We start from the raw sequence: 21,429 nt of genomic DNA, 5'->3' as shown, positions 1-21,429 counted from the left end.
GTGCGCCGCCCAATGGGACTCCCAATCACGGCCGGTTGTGATACAACCTGGGCGTTTATCACTCAGGAAACGGGAGCTCTCCCAGCAGTGCTTAATGTTTCTGGGAATCTGTCCCTATTTTCAGCCTCGGGGCTGGTGAGGTTAGCTTTTCCCCAAGTGTGGGTCAGTACCCTTGTTTAAGGAAAATAAGAGGGGGAAACAACATCATATGGATGCATCTGTTCTCTGGCCTGTTATTTTTTTTCATCCTTCATGGGCTAGCCTATTCATTTGGGTTATTCAAGTTTAGCATTAAATTTGTTAGCATTGGTACATAGTTACCAATGCTAATCCACACATTGGCCAGCAAAGATCAATGACATTTCCTCCATCAGTTGGTTCCCCATGAGAAGTCTCAACCTCCTGGAATGTGGTTCCTTACTGATGTAATGGAGCTGAAATGAACAGCATATAATCTTCTTTTTTCCCCTTCTATATTCTAAGGTCAATCATTGTGATGAATGGTCTCAGCCCTTCCGATCAATGTTTTTCTAGATATATTTCAGTGTATCGATACCCTACTTTCCACCCTACCACTGAACACTAATCCTTGCAGGGCACTACAGCCAGTCTGCATCCCAGTCAACAGACCGAACAGAGCATGACTCAGATTTTATGATCATGACAGTGGTCTGTTTTTGAACTGTAAAGGACACAATTGGTTAAGATCCAAGAAGGTGGAAGAAGGAAATTTGACCTGGCAAAGCTTTTAATCTTTGAGCTTTGACTGTCTGTGCTGAAGAAAGCTGGTGTAGTTTCATCAGGATTATGATGTTTACCAGCATCAGTCTCGGGAGTCTCGCTTCAGTAGACGTCTTGTTTTTCCTGCTCCCAAGTCCCCTTGCAAAGTACTTGTTTGAGTTGTCTGCTGATGTCGTCGTCACTCGGTGATGTTGCTCGAATCGGATTATGATGATTATAACACTCCCCTCTTTTTTACCCTGCAGGTTTCCCAATAAAGCAAACAGGTAAGAAACCTAATTTCATACATTTACATTTTAGTAATTTAAAAGACCCTCTTATCCAGAGTGAGTCCCCTGTGGGAATTGAACCCACAACCATGGCGTTGCAAGCACCATGCTCTACCAACTAAGCAACACGGGACTCATGCAGCTGCTTTTGTACCTGTGAATCTGATGTTTTTACCCAACACAGACGTAATGTTGTAGGCCAAACCACCAACAGAACACACAGGCCAGATTAAGGAAATTAAGCGGCCTTTAGGAGAAGCCTGCCTGCTATACACACACACACACACACACACACACACACACAGTGGTCCTCCTCACTTAAAACTCAGACAGGGGAGGGGGACAAAGGGGTGCCTCTTCTAGCACGACCCATCTCTGCCTAGTCCGGAGAGAAAACGTGCCTTTCACAGCAACATGTATGCAGAGCAGGGCCCGGGGTCTGGCTTTACGACATTCCTCTAACGAGAACCCATTCACTTGCTCTTACAGACCTACTCAGCAGCACAGCCACTCCAGTCCAGATCAAATACAGTTATCATGATTCATAGGATGTCCTCTTCACCTCGTCGGTGATGGGGTGGCTATTGAGTGAACAATTGAGTTTCTTTGTTGCAGGTTTGTGGATATTCCCATCAGCAAGGCAGTTATTAGTGGCACTCCGCAACATTGAAATTGTATGTTATGTTTCCTATAGAAAAGGACAGTTGTCAGTGTTGTAGGCCTAGTAGCTGCTCACAAATTAAACATTGTTCTTCGATAGCTGAGTGGTGGTGCTCCTCCCAATGCTCATCAGGTTAACTTTTGTTTACATTTTTCAGATGTTTCCTTGTTTTTTTTACAAAGCTCTCTCTTTTCAGAAGCAGTAGCATTCTCAGTAAGGACCACCCCCCTGACAAGAAACCCAAAAGTGATAAACCGGCAGTCTCCGCTTCACATGAGTTTGACCCTACAGGTAAACGCACAGATGAATGGTTCAATCAGCATGATGGGATGGTGTATGCTATGCGCTATGCTGTATGTTCACTGTGTGGAAAATATAGCCACTGTTCTCTGATCTGCACCTGCATTTCTGAATCTTTAAGGGTACCATGTCTTGCGAGAAGTCTCGCTCTATCTGATTTAATAGCAGATCTTTGTTGTGCACAATCACTTCTTCTGTTCAGTGTTATTGTGCACAAATGAATGCATTATTAATTCAACATGCTCAAAGCTAGTTGGTGACCTTAATGCCCAGTGAAAAAATACCAGCCAACATTTTTGTTCTCCTATTGAAATATGGGCATATAAGAGAAAAAGCACAAATTATGTTTGGGTATGATGACTAGTCACCAGCTCTCTTGATACTCATCAAACAATCAGGGCGATTTAAAGATAAAATCCTCGTGCCCTCCAGCTTATCTCAGAATGACGCATTGAACGTGTTCGGCAAGAGGTTACACAAGACTGGTCTCAGAATGATTGTCTGTTTCACTTCAGTTGAATTTCTTCTTATTTTTAGGCCCAAACTCTAGTCTCATTCCTTCAGCCTTAAAGCACAGTTACATAGAGAAGCAGCAAGCAATGTCTTCCATCTTTAGTAGAGTAATATTATCAAAAGATGAGAGATTGGATGAGGTTTTATTCAGATCTGACTTTGATAGACTTTTCTTTACCCCTGTTGCATGTCCACGTCTCTTACTCTATATATTTCACCTTTTGGCTCGCCTTTTTGTGTTTCATCATTCCCATTTCCTAACGATCATATCCCAAAATAGTTTTCAATAACATCTTTCTTTAACACGATCATGATTTCTAAATGGAGTGGCTGTTTTTTGCAGTTTAAGTCAATTGTCTCAGTGCTTGTCTCAAGACATGATCTTTCACTGGCATGTTAATGGTTAACAATAACAACAGAGTGTACTTGAGATTTTATTTGGATGGAATACTACAATTTTAACGCTCTATTGTCAGTCTGTCATTACAAGCAGAGGCATATCTTTTTCGTAGATAAAAAAATACTGTAATCTCAGAAAGATTACATTTGATGAGGTGATTATTTAACTAGAGCTTAGTAAACTGAGCAATGCATAAATAGTTGGCTCTTTATAACACACATTGTTGAAGAAAGGTTTCAAATAAAATCACTCTGACAAATTTAGGTTTATTATGTTAAATTTTGCACTTCGGAAATGGCGTTCATAGACAAGCTATCGCCTTTATATAGTGCATTGCAAAAGTATTTATACCCCTTGGATTTCTTCACATTTTATTTTTACAAAGTGGGATTAAAATTGAGTTAATTATATATATTTTTGTCAACAATCTATATAAAATGCTCTGTCAAAGTGGAAGATTTAAAAAAAGATTAATAGGAATAAAATAACAAAAATATAGTCATTGCATAAGTATTCAGCTCTTTCTAACACAATAAAATGTGAAGAAACCCAACAGGGTATGAATACTTTTGCAAAACACTGTCTCTGATCACAAGTTGTAATGAGTCTAGATGGGCAATTCCATATGAATGGAATTACACTGACTCTATAAAACCATTGATTTCAAAGTTTAACAAACCATACAACTCTATGCACAATGACTACTTCGAACAATTTACACATTTCACAAAAACACATTTACTGGAAGAACATTGCAGATGCAAAGTTAGTTAAAAGAAATACAGTAAAAACTCCCTCTGTTATCCAAAAACTTTATTCAATATCTGCTCCAAATTAAGATTCAAAGATGTCTGCAGAAAGAAAGGGGTTTCACCTATGACATGTAGCCTTGAATTTGAAAAAACATTATGGTTATTGAATTACTGTAAATTAAGTGGATTTACACCTGTTTACAGAATTAGTTACGCAATTACATCATGGGTCCCTGAACTGTACTATACAGAAATGCATAATTATGGATATGAATATAATTGTCTCCATGGTAATGTATACTGAATAGGTACACATAGTTAGAAATATGCAATAACCTTTTGCATATTTGGCTATTATTCTACACACTGGCTATTATTCTAATGTGCTCCGCCACGTTTTGGTTGGACCAGACCAAATCTGAACCAATCATAGACCTCTGTTTCACAAGTTTGGACATCACAGTAAAGCACATTAGAGAACACTACAGCAGGGGTCTTCAATCTTTTCTTGCCCTGGGACCCCCTCCCAAGCAAACTGGTGACCCAGGGACCCACATCATAGGTTAGAAGGTGAATGATAATGGCAAAGAAGTAATAATCAACATTTTATATTGAATGGATTTTGTAGATAGTTTTTCATTATTTTGACCTCCCCACATTATAATTGGAAGAGGAAGTGGAAACTAACGCCGGCTATTGCCTAGAAAGCTAGAGCAGAGAGCAGCTTAGCTGGTTAAACAAAGGTTAGCCATGTCAATAAGCTTACCAGCAGCTAACTGCAGAGGACAAACATAGGTGCAAGGTAAGCGTTTCATAATGATTTTTTTTGTATTGACCTTAGGCTAATCAATGAAGCCCGAGCTGAATTCCACAAGCCTGGTCATTATTAGAAGAGTTTAGTCAAGCTAGCCAGCGGCACTTGCGTCACTAGTAGCATATTAGCGGATGCTTTTTCGAAGCCTATGTTAGATACTCAAGTGAGTGTAATTTGCTCAATTTTAGGAGTTGAGAAATGAAGTTAACACCCTTTAAAAGAACATTTCTATTTTCTACTGTAGGTATGTCATTATTTTTTAATTTATATTTTGAGGACCCCCTACGGTTGAATACCCCTGCAGCACAGTAGAGTTCAGTAACGTAGAGTAAGAAAACGTACATTATATACTGTACTCTAGTGTTTCCTCTGTACAGTACTGTAGTCTACCTTTCATTACTGTACTGTGCTCTACTGTGCTGTCTAAACATGTGGAACATAGACTTCTATAATTGGTTCATGATTTGGTCCAGCCAATGCGGACTGACCAAATTTCAACTACTTTTCAATGTCTGTGGATGTCCGATGACGTTCGTGCTCAGTGGGTGAGGATGCTTATTACAGTAAATGTATTAATATAAGCCTTTATTTTAACAGGGTGTCAAATTGAGACCAATTCTCTTCTTCAAATGAGCCCTGCACAATACAAACACACATCAATACAAAACACAATAAAATACTAAATTATAAAACACAAACACAATCTACAGAGCATTCCCCACTGTTTTAAATTGCCTTCAGGGCAGCATGCGTTCAAGCATGAGCCGCCTTTGCAACACATTCCACATCTGTGGAGCATAAAAAGCAAAAGCAGCTCTCCCTAAATCAGAAGCCACCCATGGAGCCTCGAGCGCAGTCTAATATTGTGCTCTTGTATTGTATTCTATTGTTTTGACCTTGACGTGTGTCGTCAGATACATCGGAAGTTTGTGTCCGAGCGCTTTGTAAATGAACAAAAGGGAACGCTGCTCTCTTACATACAAAGAGGCCCAATCCACTTTTTGATACAATACGCAGTCGTGAGTTCGACAATTATCACTAGTAATTAATCTAAGTGCACAATGGAAAACAGCATCTGGAGGTTTAATTGTGGAAGCTGCTGCTGCATGCATGCATGTACAGTGCATTCAGAAAGAATTCAGACCCCTTGACTTTTTACACATTTTGTTACGTTACAGCCTCATTCTAGAATTGGTTAAATAGTTTTTTTCCCCTCATCAATCTACAAACAATACCCCATAATGACAAAGCAAAACCAGGATTTTAGAAATAAAAAAAACTGATATACATTTATATAAGTATTCAGACCCTTTACTCACTACTTTGTTGAAGTAGCAATTACAGCCTTGAGTCTTGGGTATGATGCTACAAGCTTGGCACATCTGTATTTGGGGAGTTTCTCCCATTTATTCTCTGCAGATCCTCTCAAAGCTCTGTCAGGTTCGATGGGGAGCGCCGCTGCACAGCTATTTGCAGGTCTCTCCAGAGATGTTAGATCGGGTTCAAGTCCGTGCTCTGGCTGGGCCACTCAAGGACATTCAAAGACTTGAAGCCATTCCCGTGTTGTCTTGGCTGTGTGCTTAGGGTTGTTGTCCTGTTGGAAGGTGAACCTTTGCAACAGTCTGAGGTCCTGAGCGCTCTGGAGCAGGTTTCATCAAGGATCTCTCTCTACTTTGCTTCGTTCATCTTTCCCTCGATCCTGACTACACTCCCAGTCCCTGCCGTTGTAAAACATCCCCACAGCAGGATGCTGCCACCACTATGCTTTACCGTAGGGATGATGCCAGGTTTGATGATGCCTTATGGCAATTTCCAAGCGGGCTGTCATGTTCCTTTTACTGAGGAGTGGCTTCCGCCTGGTCACTCTACCATAAAGGCATGATTGGTGGAGTGCTGCACAGATGGTTGTCCTTTTGGAAGGTTCTCCCATCTCCTTAGAGGAACTCTGAAGCTCTGTCACAATGACCATCGGGTTCTTGGTCATCTCCCTGACCAAGGCCCGTCTCCTTCGATTGCTCAGTTTTGCCGGGCGGCCAGCTCTAGGAAGAGTCTTGGTGGTTCCTAACTTCTATTTTAAGAATGAAGGAGGCCACTGTGTTCTTGGGGACCTTCAATGCAGCAGAGATCTTTTGTTACCCTTCCCAAGATCGGTGACTCGACACTATCCTGTCTCAGAGCTCTACGGACAATTCCTTCGACCCCATGGCTTGGTTTTTGCTCTGTCATACACTGTGAGACTTTATATAGACAGGTGTGTTTCTTTCCAAATCATGTCCAATCATTTGAATTTACCACAGGTGGCCTCCAATCAAGTTGTAGAAACATCTCAAGGATGATCAGTGGAAACAGTATGAACCTGAGCTTAATTTTGAGTCTCATAGCAAAGGGTCTGAATACTTATGTAAATATGATATTTCTGTTTAAATACATTTGCAAAAATGTCTAAACCTGTTTTTGCTTTGTCATTATGGGGTATTGTGTATAGATCGATGAGGACTTTTTATTTAATTTAATCCATTTTAGAATAAGGATGTAACAATGTGGAAAGTCAAGGGGTCTAAATATTTTCCCGAAATCACTGTATATTATATCCCTATAATCTAAAACAGACAAACGTGGCCTGGACAACTTAATTTCTATTATTTACTGATGGTACAGAGTACAATACTGTATCAGCATAAAAATGTATATATCTTTCACAGTTTTTCCAAAGTTATTCATATACAGTGTAAACAATGGTGGCCCCAGAATCGAACCCTTGGGTACCCCTTTTTATTCACTTCAAGGAGTTTAGATTTGACCCCTTCTCTCACAATAGGTTTTATTACTGAGATTTTTCTGAAACCACATAGTGCCCAGGCCTATTGAGGACAACTTACTCAATAATATAGAATGATCAACTGTGTCAAAAGCCTTTGACAAGTCCACAAACAAGGCAACACAATTGATTTTGGCATCTAAAACATTGACCATTTTATTTACAACTGTGGTTGCGGTAATAGTACTGGTCTAAACCTTGATTTGTATATTCAGAATACAGTTCTCAGATAAAATGGAACAAAGTTGTACATTTACCAAAGATTCAAGAATCTTAGCTTGGCAAGAGAACCTAGAAATGGTATGAATGTTATCAAGAACACTAGTGTCCCCAACTTTTAAGGACCGGCAGCACATAAGCAGCCTTTCATACTTTTGGAATATTTCCCGATTTTTATCAAAGTTACATTTTAAAATGTGGGTTATTGCGCAAGTGCTGAGGGGCGCTGCGCACTTAAGCAATGGAAAGAGGCTAAGTGGTAGGTGTCAGTAAAAGCCGGAAGATGTGACGTTAACTGGAGAGAGGGCGGCAGAGAGGGGGAGGGGTTGTTCAAACTGTTTTCACAGTCTTGCTTTCACCACCAGATGACCGAAAGAGAAATATAGCAGTTATGAGCTGAACATAGCAGTATGTCAGTGGAAGGGAGGACAGTAGCAGTTGACCCAACTGTGGTTTCTGACTACTACGATTTCCTATTGTATCCAATTCATTTGCAGTAATTCCGTTACAGATTTTTTCTTTATTTCCGTAACCGATTCGGTAACAAAATTCAGAGTTTTAATTACTTCATAAACTTGATATTAGTAAAAACACTAACTAATTTGTAGGTCTACCTTGTTACTTCTGTGCACTTTCATTATCCTCCCCCCATGAGGGAAAGAAATGAGAAATATCTTAAAGATATGTGTTTTTTGGGTAATGGAATTCTAAGGCACAAGGCAATGTATCTTAAACTTATAGAAGGCAAATAATTTCTCAAACTAAACCTAAGTGTTGCTGTTATTTGGAAGGAGTCTTTATTTCAAAATTATGTTTTGGTGTATTTCTAATAGCTTTTAAGACTTTCTGTTAGACGTTGTCTTAGATCCTTTTTCCAATAAGCCTTTGCTTATTCCTTGTTTTTAGGTTGGGGAAATGGTTGAACAATTTCTACATGCCTAAATTTCACAAAAATGTTTAATCTTAGCTTTCATTTGACACCTGATTTTGACATGCTATTATGAAGACATGTTTGTGCTCATGGGTCCTTTTGCATGGAAATTCCCCGATACTAGCTACATTTGATGTGAAGCATCCTTGAAATATCATGAAAGAAATTACGTATAGGTCGTCATCAATAAAACGTCATAATAAGGTGCAGAGCATTCGATTTGCCTGCTGGGGGGCAAGGGGGCTCCCAGCTCTGCTAAAACCATCGATAACTGCGTGCTGTTTTCAAGGGATTGTTAAATAAATGTCAACTATTTGGTTGTAGTATTATCACCTCCTGAAGAGCGTAGTCGGAACGACAAATTTCTGATTATCCATGCAAAACAATTGCGCACATTTAGCTCTCAGAGTTATACAGCAAGCAACTGCATGCTTTTCATGATCAGTAAACATCAATTGATCGTATTATTTTTAGATAAGTGAAGGCTCTGACGAAGACCTCGAGGCCGATTCCTTAAGCTTATTAAAGAGCAGTGATGCTGTCGAGCAGTGTGCAGGATTCTTATTTTTTCTCTCATCTTATTCAACTGTTACCATGCACCTGCAACAAAGATAGCTCAGATGTGCGAGTGCCTTTTTGAATTTTGAGATACGTAAAGGATACGATATCTCTCAATATTGTCCGTTTAATTGGATATTTCAGTGAAATAAAATAACTATACCTGACAAGTGTGAGTGGTTTAGGTTAATTTCCCATCCTTTGTCAAGCAGCAGAAGAGCGCATTTCCCGTTGTACTGTTAGCTGATAATGTTGTCTAAGTAGACCTAATTTCCTTTTTTCCCCCCAACCAATGTAGGCCTACCTAGCGATGTTACCTAACATCCCCTTTTCAACATTGTTTAAAAGTGTTTAATCACGATTGCTGCAGACAGACATAGTAGGCTACATTGATTGATTGGACCATGTCAAATTGGCTAGCTAGCTAATAAAATATCATGTCAAAATGGCAAATTAACAAGCTAACTTTCAAGGGATAAACTATATCCAAAAATCGTTTGATTTGCTTGCCATCTGTAGTGGTGATGACAGTAGTCCAACTGACAACTTGACAAGGACTTGCGAGCTCTTTCCAAAAGCCTAACCTCTGAAGCAAGCTAAATTGCACGCTTAGCTAGCTAACTAGCTACATGCCAAATGGATAGGCTACCCTCACATATCTGAAATTGCGTGATCAATTGATGTTTACTGATCATGAACAGCAGGCAGTTACTTACTGTATAACTCTGAAAGAGCTAATAAGGAATAATGGGCAATGTGTAGTTCTGACTATGCCCTTGAAGAGGTCATGGTATTAAAACCAACTAGTTAACATGTATTAGACGATCCCATCAGAAAGGCATGTTGTCTATGGTTTAGTGGAACGCTCTGCGCTGTATTGTGACGTTTTATTGATAACAACCTATGAAACCTTTGCTGTTTTAAAATTTGGTTCTAATCCTAACCACTGTGATAGGCCTACATTTCAACTGGTGTCATTAGAACATATAGGCTTAGTCAAACATTATGCCTTTTAGATAGCTACTTCATTCATACGCAGACAGCTAGACAGCTACACTCCTGTCATTCCATCCCATTCATTGTTTATTTGCTTTCTTTTTGATTTGTCTCTTTTTTTCTTTTTTGCACTGGTTGTTGTTCTGGTGGGTGTTGTGTTGCTCTGCCTCCCCCGCCTGTGTTCTGGTGGGCCAGACGTTCTGGTGCAGAAGAGTGACTGTGTTCTAGCGGAGGGAAAGCCCGAGTCCTGTGGTAAGCTGCTCCTGGTTGGTGTTGCTAGGCTAGCTAGCTGCCTGCCTGTAGGCTGGCTGAAACTGCTAGTGCTGTTTCTCTCACGCTCTCCCCCTCTTTCTCCCTCTGACCCCCCCCCCCCCCCCCCCTCTGCTCCTACCGACCCCCAACCCTTCCCCCAGCCCAGGGCTTGGATCTCACCTCTCTCGCCTGGCCTAGCCTCTGTCTTTCGTTTTGCTCCCACCCTCCCATCCGTGTCAGCTATACCCCTGATCAAATGTCCCACCCACACGACTCACTGCACTGCCCCACCTGCTTGGGTGTACACACACTGCATTGGCGGCAATGCCTTTGTCACAACAATAATAAAGGAAGGTTTAAGGGCCAGCTAGTAGTGTTTTTGTTTTAGAGGACTGAGCAGGTGGCAAAAGTGGGAAGTTGTAGGCCTAACTTAGACTTAAGTCACTCATGAAATCATGTCATGACAGTGAATCAGCAGTTTGTGTGTGGTGTGTGAATGTCGTGGACATTGCTCTCCCCTACAAGACCCAGCCAGTACTCAACAGTTCCACAGCCTGCCTTTTGGAAAACCTCAAGGTGTACACAGTACCAGTTTCCCACACACTGACCCTGTCCATCACAGTCAATTACTAACGTATTGCTCTCCGAACACCTGTCTGCTCTTATCTCCCAGTACAAGCAGGGTTGGGGGGGGTCGAGTGTGCGTGCCCTTTTGTTTCAATGATTTTGTGTGGTTTTGATTGCAGTGCCTTGACATCACAACACTCTACATGCACTCTTCCTCTAACTCTCCACTTGCTAACAGATGTGTGTAGATTAGCCTACAGATTTCAATAACTTGCACTTATTTGACCATAACCATTAGTGACCTATGAGTGTAGTAGTCGCCTTCGTTTGAATCCTTCACCCTCGGTTCACAGTGTTGTTCTTTAGGCCTGCTACCTCTCCTTCAGGGGACACTACTGTGTGTCTGAGTTCGCCTACCAAACTGGCCTGCGTCGAACTGAATCTGAGGCCCTGTATGTGACATCATTGTTCTCTCTCTGTCCTGCGAAGGGCTTGTCCAGCGATGTGTGATCATTCAGAAAGATGAGAATGGCTTTGGGCTGACGGTGAGCGGAGACAACCCTGTGTTTGTGCAGCTCGTCAAGGAGGGTAAGGTCGACTCACCCCCACAATGGAAATAGCCGTGGTCTTTGCCTTCGCTACTTTTCATCCTCAATAGTAATTTTTATGTATGTACCCGGTCTCAGGGCCAAACTTTAGCACCAGACCATCAGCCAAATATTGGTATAAAAAAAGTCAAACTATCCAGGATGTTAGTTTGAGGCTCTGATGTACTTCCATATAATCTGTGTGAGCGATGGGAATTCCCTATTAGAGGCTGATTTCTGTTGTCACTGGGCCAGCAGTTAGAGCTGATGCATAGTGAGCTGCACACATTGGGGACAGGTCTCAATGTACAGCAGTGTCGAGAGAGAGAGAAAAGGGAAGAGCTCGGGTTCTCAATGTGTGTGTGTACTCTTATGGATGTGCATGTTTCTCCCATTTTTGAAGTTGTGAATGCTATTGTCTTTGCCGTGGACACAAGCGGTGTAGGCTGCTTCTCAGTATCCCATAAACTGCCCAAAGGTGCAATCACGCAGTAATGCATTTATATACTTTATTGATACAAGCTTACGCTATATCACTCCTTTCAGTCAAATTTCTTGTCAAATGTTATGACTTGTTTCCCACACTTTCAACGTTAGATGGATATAAAATACCTGTATACTCTTTGCAACAGGGCGATATTACAGTACACATATAAAGCAGTACCCTGACATGGTAGGAATTTCTGCCTGGTTGCCTAAGCTCCAGACTGCTGTGTATAAAGCCACACTGGTGTTTATGTTGTGACGGCACGGGCACTCATTTCTGGTGCCACATATGTCTCGGTTATCTCCTGACCCTATAATATTCCTCTAAATGCTATCCCATAATGAACACTCTCTCTGGGCTCCTAAAGCTCTGTCTGGGGAGGAGTAGCCTAATGGGCCCCTTCAGCAGCACAACCACTGTCATGGTTAGGTGCCCGGAGTTTCTCCTGGACAGGTCTGGGAAAAACTCAGGGCTCTAGTTATGGTGTAAGATATGTTATGATATAGGATGTACATCAACATTACTTTTGTAGTGCAAGCAGTGGTATTGTAATGGGTATATCGGATATTGTTCATCTTATACACTGTTCTTTTTTTGTTCTGTGTTTTCCTGACTCTCGTCCCCTCTGATTCCTAGATGGCGCTGCGGAGCGTGCGGGTGTACAGACAGGTGACAGGATCATCAAGGTACACTAATCTATACAGTTGCGGCCAAGTATAAAGGCAACCCTTGCACTTTGCTTAAATCACTTTTATTTATTTAAAAATAAGTTCAAATTGAAATAAATAGTTTTGGTCCCCACCAATGTTCCCTCTGACCTGCGTGCTTGTGCGCAGTAGCCCGAGACCATGTGCAACTCTCTGGGACTGCAGCGCAGACGCACGAGATTGAACATCATTCTATATTAGCCACTTTGAATGTAACACACCGAAACAAAACCAACTATGCAAGAGATTTTGTTGTAGGCAGAATGCATTGGTGTATTGCGCATGACTCAGCCCATACTCCACATGGACCTCTACGCTGACCATTGCGGCATAGCCAATCAGTGCTGCAGTAGGCCTATATGCAAATAGGCCATTGCCATATATGGATCTGTGCCATTTACTTTGAACTGGACTGTGTTTACAGCTGTGGTCATGAGTAGATGTGCTTGTTTTGAGATCAAAGGAAGGGCTGCATGTAGCAATATGTGCACATTCTGTTCATATCCTTTGCTAGTTAGTGGGTTATTAGCCCAGTTGTAGATCATTTGTAGTCAGCAGTAGGGGAGTGATTACTTCCTACAAGAGCACCAAACTTATACAATTCTAGACATCTTTGAAAAGCGAGTCAGGTAAATAGCTTTTTTTTTTTTGTCTTAAGTGGTTAGTGTTGTATTTTGAGACGGCCTTGAATAAGCTAGGTAGCCAATTTCAACTTATTTAAGAAGAAATAGGGAATTATTTAAGAAAAGTGTGCCAATAGTTTTGGCCGCAACTGTGTATATATACCACTTTCATAGTAGTTGCAGGGTCCTGTTCATTTGGCACGAAACTCTTTTTGGGTAAGTTTCTTGCCTGCTGATCACGACTCAGGTGCCTTGTTGCCTTCTCCTTATATGCTCCAGTCAACTTTGTTTTGTGATCTGAGGCTTCAAACCAAAACACCAGCTCCACAATGCCACCTGCTGGTTGGATTAGAAAAAACACAAAAACTTAAACATTGCGTCAGTCGTGTGTGTGTGAAGTGGGCTGGATGGATGAACTCAATAACTGATTTGATTTCCAGGCAGCATTGAATGAATTCTCACATTACGACTGTTTTTTTCCCTTTCTTCCAGGTGAACGGGACCCTAGTAACACATTCGAACCACGTGGAAGTAGTAAAGCTCATAAAATGTATGCATTGTAGAGTGACTTTAGTTTTATTGCTCGTTATTGATATCGGAAAGTCATAGCCTGGTTCCTATTTGTGCTGTATTTCCAACTCATATGGCCGTTGTTGTGCCAAATACCATACAAGTTAGCAATACAGCACAAACATCTGTGGCCAGGCTAGGAAAGTCATGCAATGATAGTGAGAATTAGGCCTATTATTACATACTTTTATTGATTTTTTTTGACCATACCTCCGTATCTATCTTATTTCTTCAGCGGGCTCCTATGTGGCCCTCACAGTGTTGGGGCGACCCCCTGGGTTGCCCCAGATCCCCCTGTTGGAGGGCGAGGCTAAGGTGGTGTTCCTGGGGGCCCAGACAGGGTCGTCCTCTGTCACCTCTCCAAATTCCCCTGGACAACCAATGGGGGAGCGACCATACAGCCCCCATGACCGCATCACCTCTCCTCTACCGATATGGGTAAGACCGCCTCTTAACATCTTCTGAGCTGCATTCCTCCTTTTTGAGCTCCATCTTCTTTCTCCATGTCATCCCTCTTTGCCTGTCTGCTTTTCAGGGTTTGTTTACATTGTTTACATTTGTTTGTTCCTTTAAAACTCTGTCTTCCCCTGCTTCGTTACTCAATGTTTCATTTCTTCCACTGTGTGTTTGGTTCCATGTCCCGATCAAGCCCTGTGTGTGTCATTCCCATTGTACAGGAAGAGAACAACAGCGTACACAACCAAAAGGTGCACATTCTGCAGAAGATGTTGGCCAAAGAGCAAGAAGATTTGCAGGTGAACATTTTATCTGGTGCAGGAGAAACCATCTCTGTTAGTATTTGGGGCATATGCAAAATTTGGGGCCCGTATTCATGAAGCGTCTCCGAGTAGGAGTGCTGATCTAGTCTAAAGTAGGAGTGCTGATTTTTAGTTTAGCCTTTTAGATCATTATAAGTAAGAATTCATGGAGACCTGATCCTAGATCAGCACTCCTACTCGAGACAGTTTATAAATACAGGTCCTGGTCTATGAAGTGTTTTTCAGAGACCGCTCACTCTGGACATATGAGGTCAAGTACTGACCGTCTGTCAAGACAAGCAATGTTTTGTAGTTCGATGAGATCAAATTTTGAAGCATGCGAAGTCATGGTCTTTGTCCTAGAATTGTGTTCTAATAGGTTTTGAGATGTTCAGAACAACACTGGAGTGTGTGTGGCTTGTGTTGATAAGAGCAAGACTTTTCCTGTGGTTTTGGACTAGAACAGTCACTCTATAGCAGGCAGCCACTCAGAGAGAACCAGTCAACCCCACCACCTCCCCTCCAATAATTTTCCCTAGTGCTTCACAAAGCCACATTTCCCACTCCACTACGCACACAAAGCACACTCTGCTGCTACGTGTCAACACGACATTGCCAGCACAATATAGCCGCCACAGCAAGTGTGTTGAAAAAAAACACTTTTGTAAATGAGTGCAAGTCTATACTGTTCAAAGTCAAAAATTATTTTATGGACTTGGATACTTTGGATTCCAATAATGTCTGCTGCCCTCTCCCTCCCTACAGGCAATGAAGGAGGAGTACAGCAGGAATCCGACGCCCAAACTACTGAAGGACATCCAGGAAGCCAAGAAGCACATTCCACAGCTGCAGGGGCAGCTTAGTAAGGCCACTGGGGGAGCACAGGTAACTCGCATCACCCCCCCCCCCTCCCTGAATAAAAAGAAACATACTGTATCTGACATTTTAAGTTTTAATATTGGAATATGTATTGTTAATAACTAAGAGTTAGTGTGAGAATATGTGGTTTTCTGCGAGTGCCATGATCAGGCCGATGAGTTTTCCCTGACTATGTAACCTTACCAGGAAAAACTCTGGGCCTGAGTTTTAATCTGAGCCTAACCATGATATTTCTTTCACCAAGGTAGCGGATCTGCATGTTCTGCTCAATTTCTGTAGACTGTGTGTGCTGAAAACATGACAATATACACTACATGACCAAACGTATGTGGACACCTGCTCGTCGAACATCTCATTCCAAAATCATGGGCATTAATATGGAGTTGGCTTCCCCTTTGCTGCTATAACAGCCTCCACTCTTCTGGGAAGGCTTTCCACTAGATGTCGTAACAGTGCTGCGGGGACTTGCTTCCATTCAGCCACGAGCATTAGTGAGGTCGGGCCCTGATATTGGGTAATTAGGCCTGGCTCATCCCAAAGGTTTTCGATGGGGTTGAGGTCAGGGCTCTGTGCAGGCCAGTCAAGTTCTTTCACATCGTCTCGACAAACCATTTCTGTATGGACTTCACTTTTGTGCAGAGTAGCATTGTCATGCTGAAACAAGAAAGCGCCTTCCCCAAACTGTTGCCACAAAATTGTAAGCAAAGAATCGTCTAGAATGTCATTGTATGCTGTAACGTTAAGATTTCCCTTCACTGGAACTAAGGGGCCTAGCCCAAACCATGAAAACAGCCCCAGACCATTAGTCCTCCTCCACCAAACTTTACAGTTGGCGTTACGCATTTGGGCAGGTAGCTGGCATCTGCCAAACCCAGATTCGTCCTTTAGACTGCCAGATGGTGAAGCGTGATTCATCGCTCCAGAGAATGCGTTTCCACTGCTCCAGAGTCCAATGGCAGCGAGCTTTACACCACTCCAGCCAACACTTGGCATTGCGCTTGGTAATCTTAGGCTTGTGTGCGGCTCCTCGGCCATGGAAACCTATTTCATGAAGCTCCCGACGAACGGTTCTTGTGCTGATGTTGCTTCGAGAGGCATTTTGGAACTCGGTATTGGGTGTTGCAACTGAGGACAGGCGTTTCAGCACTCTGTGGTTCTGTGAGCTTGTGTAGCCTACCACTTCGCAGCTGAGCCGTTGTTGCTTTTAGATGTTTCCAATTCACAATAACAGCACTTACAGTTGTCCGGGGCAGCTCTAGCAGGGCAGAAATTTGACAAACTGACTTGTTGGAAATGTAGCATCCTATGACAGTGCCATGTTGAAAGTCACTGAGCTCTTAAGGCCATTCTACTGCCAGTGTTTGTCTATGGAGATTGCATGGCTGTATGCATCTGTCAGCAAGGGGTCTGGCTGAAATAGCCTAATCCACTAATTTGAAGGGTTGTCCACATACTTTTGTATATATAGTGTAGATGTATGCTCCGAATGGTGCAGCAGTCTAAGACACTGCATCTCAGTGCTAGAAGCGTCACTACAGACCCTGGTTCAATTCCAGGCTGTATCACAACCGGCCGGGATTGGGAGTCCCATAGGGCGGCGCACAATTGGCCCAGCGTCGTTAGGGTTTGGCCGTCATTGTAAATAAATAAAAATGCTTATTTTTGGGGAATATTTATATTTACTGCACGTGACTGACTTTGTGATTTTAATTCTAAGGATGCCCTGCGATTGGGTGATGGAGATGATGGAAGCATTTTGGACATAGACCACACACCTTCCTCCAGTAGTGACCTCTCATGGAGCAGCAGTATGATGTCCCCTGTAAGTGTCACTTTCAACTTCTGCTGGTGTGTGTGGGCATAGCTGTGAAGTAAATACATTAGTAGGGACAATTAATTAGTCAACTGTGATCTTAATTTCACGGAGGAGTACGCCACAACCCAAACCCACAACCCACTTCTCTGTCCCAAACCTGGGTTTTGTTCATCAGGGCATGCAACGGTAAATTAAAATTAGTGTTTGTTATTGGACAGGTCCAGGTAATCCCTCTCTGTTTCAGTCCAGTTTCTTCCATTTGGTGCCGATTGAACAACACCCAGGTTTAGCCAGATGAGTTTTTGATAGCTTACCCAATGTTATCCATTTGCAGGTTCTCCGCGGTTTTGCATCTGCCTCCCCGGAGAGCCTGTGCCAAAGAGACTTGTTGTCCTACCACAGCCCAAAGAGCACGCCCCGAGACAGCTTCAACTCCTGCCACTCCCCCGACCCAGAAGACACTCCAGACCTGGTAAGACTCAGACCTGGCTCATGTTCATTAGGGCATGCAACTGAAAAAAATTCAAATCAAAGTTTATTTGTCACGTGCGCTGAATACAACAGGTGCGCTGAATACTTACAGTGAAATGCTTACATACAGGCTCTAACAAATAGTGCAAAAAAGGTATTAGGTGAACAATAGGTAGGTAAAGAAATAAAACAACAGTAAAAAGACAGGCTATATACAGTAGCGAGGCTATAAAAGTAGTGAGGCTACAAACAGGCACCGGTTAGTCAGGCTGATTGAGGTAGTATGTACATGTAGATATGGTTAAAGTGACTATGCATATATGATGAACAGAGAGTAGCAATAGCTTAAAAGAGGGGTTGGCGGGTGGTGGGTGGGACACAATGCCGATAGCCCGTTAGCCAATGTGCGCTAGCACTGGTTGGTCGGCCAGGAATCTTATGGCTTGGGGGTAAAAACTGTTGAGAAGCCTTTTTGTCCTAGACTTGGCACTCTGGTACCGCTTGCCATGCGGTAGTAGAGAGAACAGTCTATGACTGGGGTGGCTGGGGTCTTTGACCATTTTTAGGGCCTTCCTCTGACACCGCCTGGTGTAGAGGTCCTGGATGGCAGGCAGCTTAGCACCAGTGATGTACTGGGCCGTACGCACTTCCCTCTGTAGTGCCTTGCGGTCAGAGGCCGAGCAATTGCCGTACCAGGCAGTGATGCAACCAGTCAGGATGCTCTCGATGTTGCAGCTGTAGAACCTTTTGAGGATCTCAGGACCCATGCCAAGTTCCCTGAGGGGGAATAGGCTTTGTCGTGTTCTCTTCACGACTGTCTTGGTGTGTTTGGACCATTCTAGTTTGTTGTTGATGTGGACACCAAAGAACTTGACGCTCTCAACCTGCTCCACCTCAGTCCCGTACATGAGAATGGGGGCGTGCTCGGTCCTCCTTTTCCTGTAGTCCACAATAATCTTCTTGGTTACGTTGAGGGATAGGTTGTTATTCTGGCACTACCCGGACAGATTTCTGACTTCCTGCCTATAGGCTATCTTGTCGTTGTCGGTGTTGTGTCGTCTGCAAACTTAATGATGGTGTTGGAGTCGTGCCTGGCCATGCAGTCGTGTGTGAACAGGGAGTACAGGAGGGGACTGGGCACACAACCCTGGGGAGCTCCAGTGTTGAGGATCAGCGTGGCAGATGTGTTGCTACCTACCCTCACCACCTGGGGGCAGCCTGTCAGGAAGTCCAGGATCCAGTTGCAGAGGGCGGTGTTTAATCCCAGGATCCTTAGCTTAGTGATGAGCTTTGAGGGTACTATGGTGTTGAGCGCTGAGCTGTAGTCAATGAATAGCATTCTCACGTAAGTGTTCCTTTTGTCCAGGTGGGAAAGGGCACTGTGGAGTGCAATAGAGATTGCATCATCTGTGGATCTGTTTGGGTGGTATGCAAATTGTAGTTGGTCTAGGGTTTCTGGGATAATGGTGTTGATGTGAGCCATTACCAACCTTTCAAAGCACTTCATGGCTACGGACGTGAGTGCTACGGGTCTGTAGTCATTTAGGCAGGTTGCCTTTGTGTTCTTGGGCACAGGGACAATGGTGGTCTTCTTGAAACATGTTGGTATTACAGACTTAATCAGGGACATGTTGAAAATGTCAGTGAAGACACCTGCCAGTTGGTCAGCACATGCCCAGAGCACACGTCCTGGTAATCCGTCTGGCCACGCAGCCTTGTGTATGTTGACCTGTTTAAAGGTCTTACTCACGTCGGCTACGGAGAGCGTGATCACACAGTTGCCTGGAACAGCTGATGCTCTCATGTATGCCTCAGTGTTGCTTGCCTCGAAGCGAGCATAGGAGTGATTTAGCTCATCTGATTAGGCTCGTGTCAAAACGTTCAAAATGTTTTGTAACGTAAAACAAAAATGACATTTCTTATTGGACAAGTCCAGGTAGTCCTTCTCTGTTTCAGTCAAATTTTTTCCATTTAGTGTCTTATGAACATGACCCATGCCCTGCAGATGTGGAGCCACCTTCATTAAACACCCTTTGATGGTAGATGTTGTTGGCCACTTCAGTGAAAGGAGCAGTCAACGCTCAATGAGTGAGAGATCTAAGTGTTGTGTGTTCCTCCTCTCCTCCCCCCTCCTCCAGGACTCCCTGTCCCCCTCCAATGTTAGCAGCCCCTCCTCACGCTTCGTCTCCCAGATCATCGGAGCTGAGGACGACTACTTTGACTCTGATCAGGAACAGGTAGGCCCTAAATACATCCAAAATAAGGTAGAACATTTAACTACTTTGGTTTTGAAAATTAAAATCGAAGGCCTATTGATTTACTTGCTATTGATCGAAAACGTTTGCTTTTTAACATTCTTTACAAACACAGCGGAGCATGCAAGGGCATGTCCCAAAAAAATCTGTCCGTAAAAGGGTGACAGTCTGACAAGCCTCACAGAGGATTTTCTAACAAGGTCAAGCTAGCTCGTAACATAAACACACAGTGCGTTTTTCAGGTCAATGGCCAGTGCAGCTGTTTCCAGAGCATGGAGCTGCTCAAGTCCAGACCTGCCCACCTGGCAGCGTTCCTGCATCACGTCGTCTCCCAGTTTGACCCTGCACCGCTGGTAAGTCCCCACACACCACACACACACACACTCACTCACTCACCTGACCATGTTTGTGTTGTGACCAGTTACAGACAACAATAGAAGTTTATTTAAAAAAATATGGGATATCAGTGCAGTGCTGACACAAAGACATAATGGTGTACAACGTGTTTGTCATCTCTCATTGATCATGAGAAACGTTTCTCTTTAGCTCTGCTACCTCTACGCTGACCTGTGCAAGCAAACCAACTCCAAAGAAACCAGACGGGTGTTCATGGACTTCCACAACTTCTTCATCGACCGGGGAGCTGTGAGTAGAGTAGAACTAGCCTACATCTGGGCCGATATTCACCAAGAGTCTGAGTTGGTGTGCTTGTCTAAGATCAGGTACCCCCTATCCATATAATCATATAAGCATTCCTACTCTGAGACTATTTGTGAATACGGGCCTTGTAGTCTCAAGCGGCTTTCATCCACAGTCAGTACAGGATCACAGCTAGCTTTTACCCAAACTGCAGGCCCAAGCCAGCACAGACTTGCACGTGTGAAGTACTTAAGTAAAAATACTTTAAAGTACTACTTAAGTAGTTTTTGGGGGTATCTGTACTTTTCTTTACTTTTTATATTTTTGACAACTTTTACTTCACTACATTCCTAAAGAAAATGATGTACTTTTTACTCCATACATTTTCCCTGACACCCAAAAGTATTTGTTACATTTTGAATGCTTAGCAGGACAGGAAAATGGTCCAATTCACGCACTTATCAAGAGGTCATACCTACTGCCACTGATCTGACGGACTCACTAAACACATACTTTATTTGTAAATTATGTCTGACTGTTGGAGTGTGCCATCTGGCTTGCTTAATATAAGCAATCTTTTATTATTTGTACATTTACTTTTAATACTTAAATATATTTAAAACCAAATACTTGTAGACTTAGTAGTAGTTTAATGGGTGACTTCCACTTTTAATTGAGTCATTTTCTATTAAGGTATCTTTACTTAAGTGTGATAATTGGGTACTTTTTCCACCACTGGGCAGAAGTCATGGTCTCCCCCACAATAGTTGTGAAAGAACACCTACATCCCCTGACAGTGTTGATATGATATGCAACACTAATGTTATTTTACTGCAGTGTGTTTTG

The 21,429-nt window shown here is 42.8% G+C and overlaps 1 protein-coding gene across 8 annotated transcripts in view; it reads left to right on the top strand.

The window, feature by feature from the left end:
- The window catches only part of LOC139549250 (rho guanine nucleotide exchange factor 12-like), a 72,735-nt gene that overhangs the window by 33,261 nt on the left and 18,045 nt on the right, over positions 1-21,429 (top strand). For 3 of the 8 annotated variants that reach the window (XM_071359503.1, XM_071359500.1, XM_071359501.1), the window contains 14 exons: positions 987-1,007; positions 1,868-1,962; positions 10,168-10,224; positions 11,281-11,379; positions 12,502-12,551; positions 13,688-13,745; positions 14,001-14,203; positions 14,443-14,520; positions 15,289-15,408; positions 17,120-17,224; positions 17,553-17,690; positions 19,828-19,926; positions 20,187-20,297; positions 20,491-20,589. In XM_071359503.1, coding sequence (XP_071215604.1) covers positions 987-1,007; positions 1,868-1,962; positions 10,168-10,224; positions 11,281-11,379; positions 12,502-12,551; positions 13,688-13,745; positions 14,001-14,203; positions 14,443-14,520; positions 15,289-15,408; positions 17,120-17,224; positions 17,553-17,690; positions 19,828-19,926; positions 20,187-20,297; positions 20,491-20,589 — 1,333 coding nt within the window. The remainder of the gene's footprint in view (positions 1-986; positions 1,008-1,867; positions 1,963-10,167; positions 10,225-11,280; positions 11,380-12,501; positions 12,552-13,687; positions 13,746-14,000; positions 14,204-14,442; positions 14,521-15,288; positions 15,409-17,119; positions 17,225-17,552; positions 17,691-19,827; positions 19,927-20,186; positions 20,298-20,490; positions 20,590-21,429) is intronic. The other 5 variants (XM_071359502.1, XM_071359504.1, XM_071359506.1 and 2 more) reach the window with 5 other exon arrangements.

The sequence above is a fragment of the Salvelinus alpinus genome, chromosome 22 (genome assembly GCF_045679555.1).
Source record: "Salvelinus alpinus chromosome 22, SLU_Salpinus.1, whole genome shotgun sequence".
NCBI classification, from domain to species: Eukaryota; Metazoa; Chordata; class Actinopteri; order Salmoniformes; family Salmonidae; genus Salvelinus; species Salvelinus alpinus.
The sequence above is the reverse complement of the archived record's forward strand: the minus strand, read 5'-3'. Positions and strand labels throughout refer to the sequence as shown.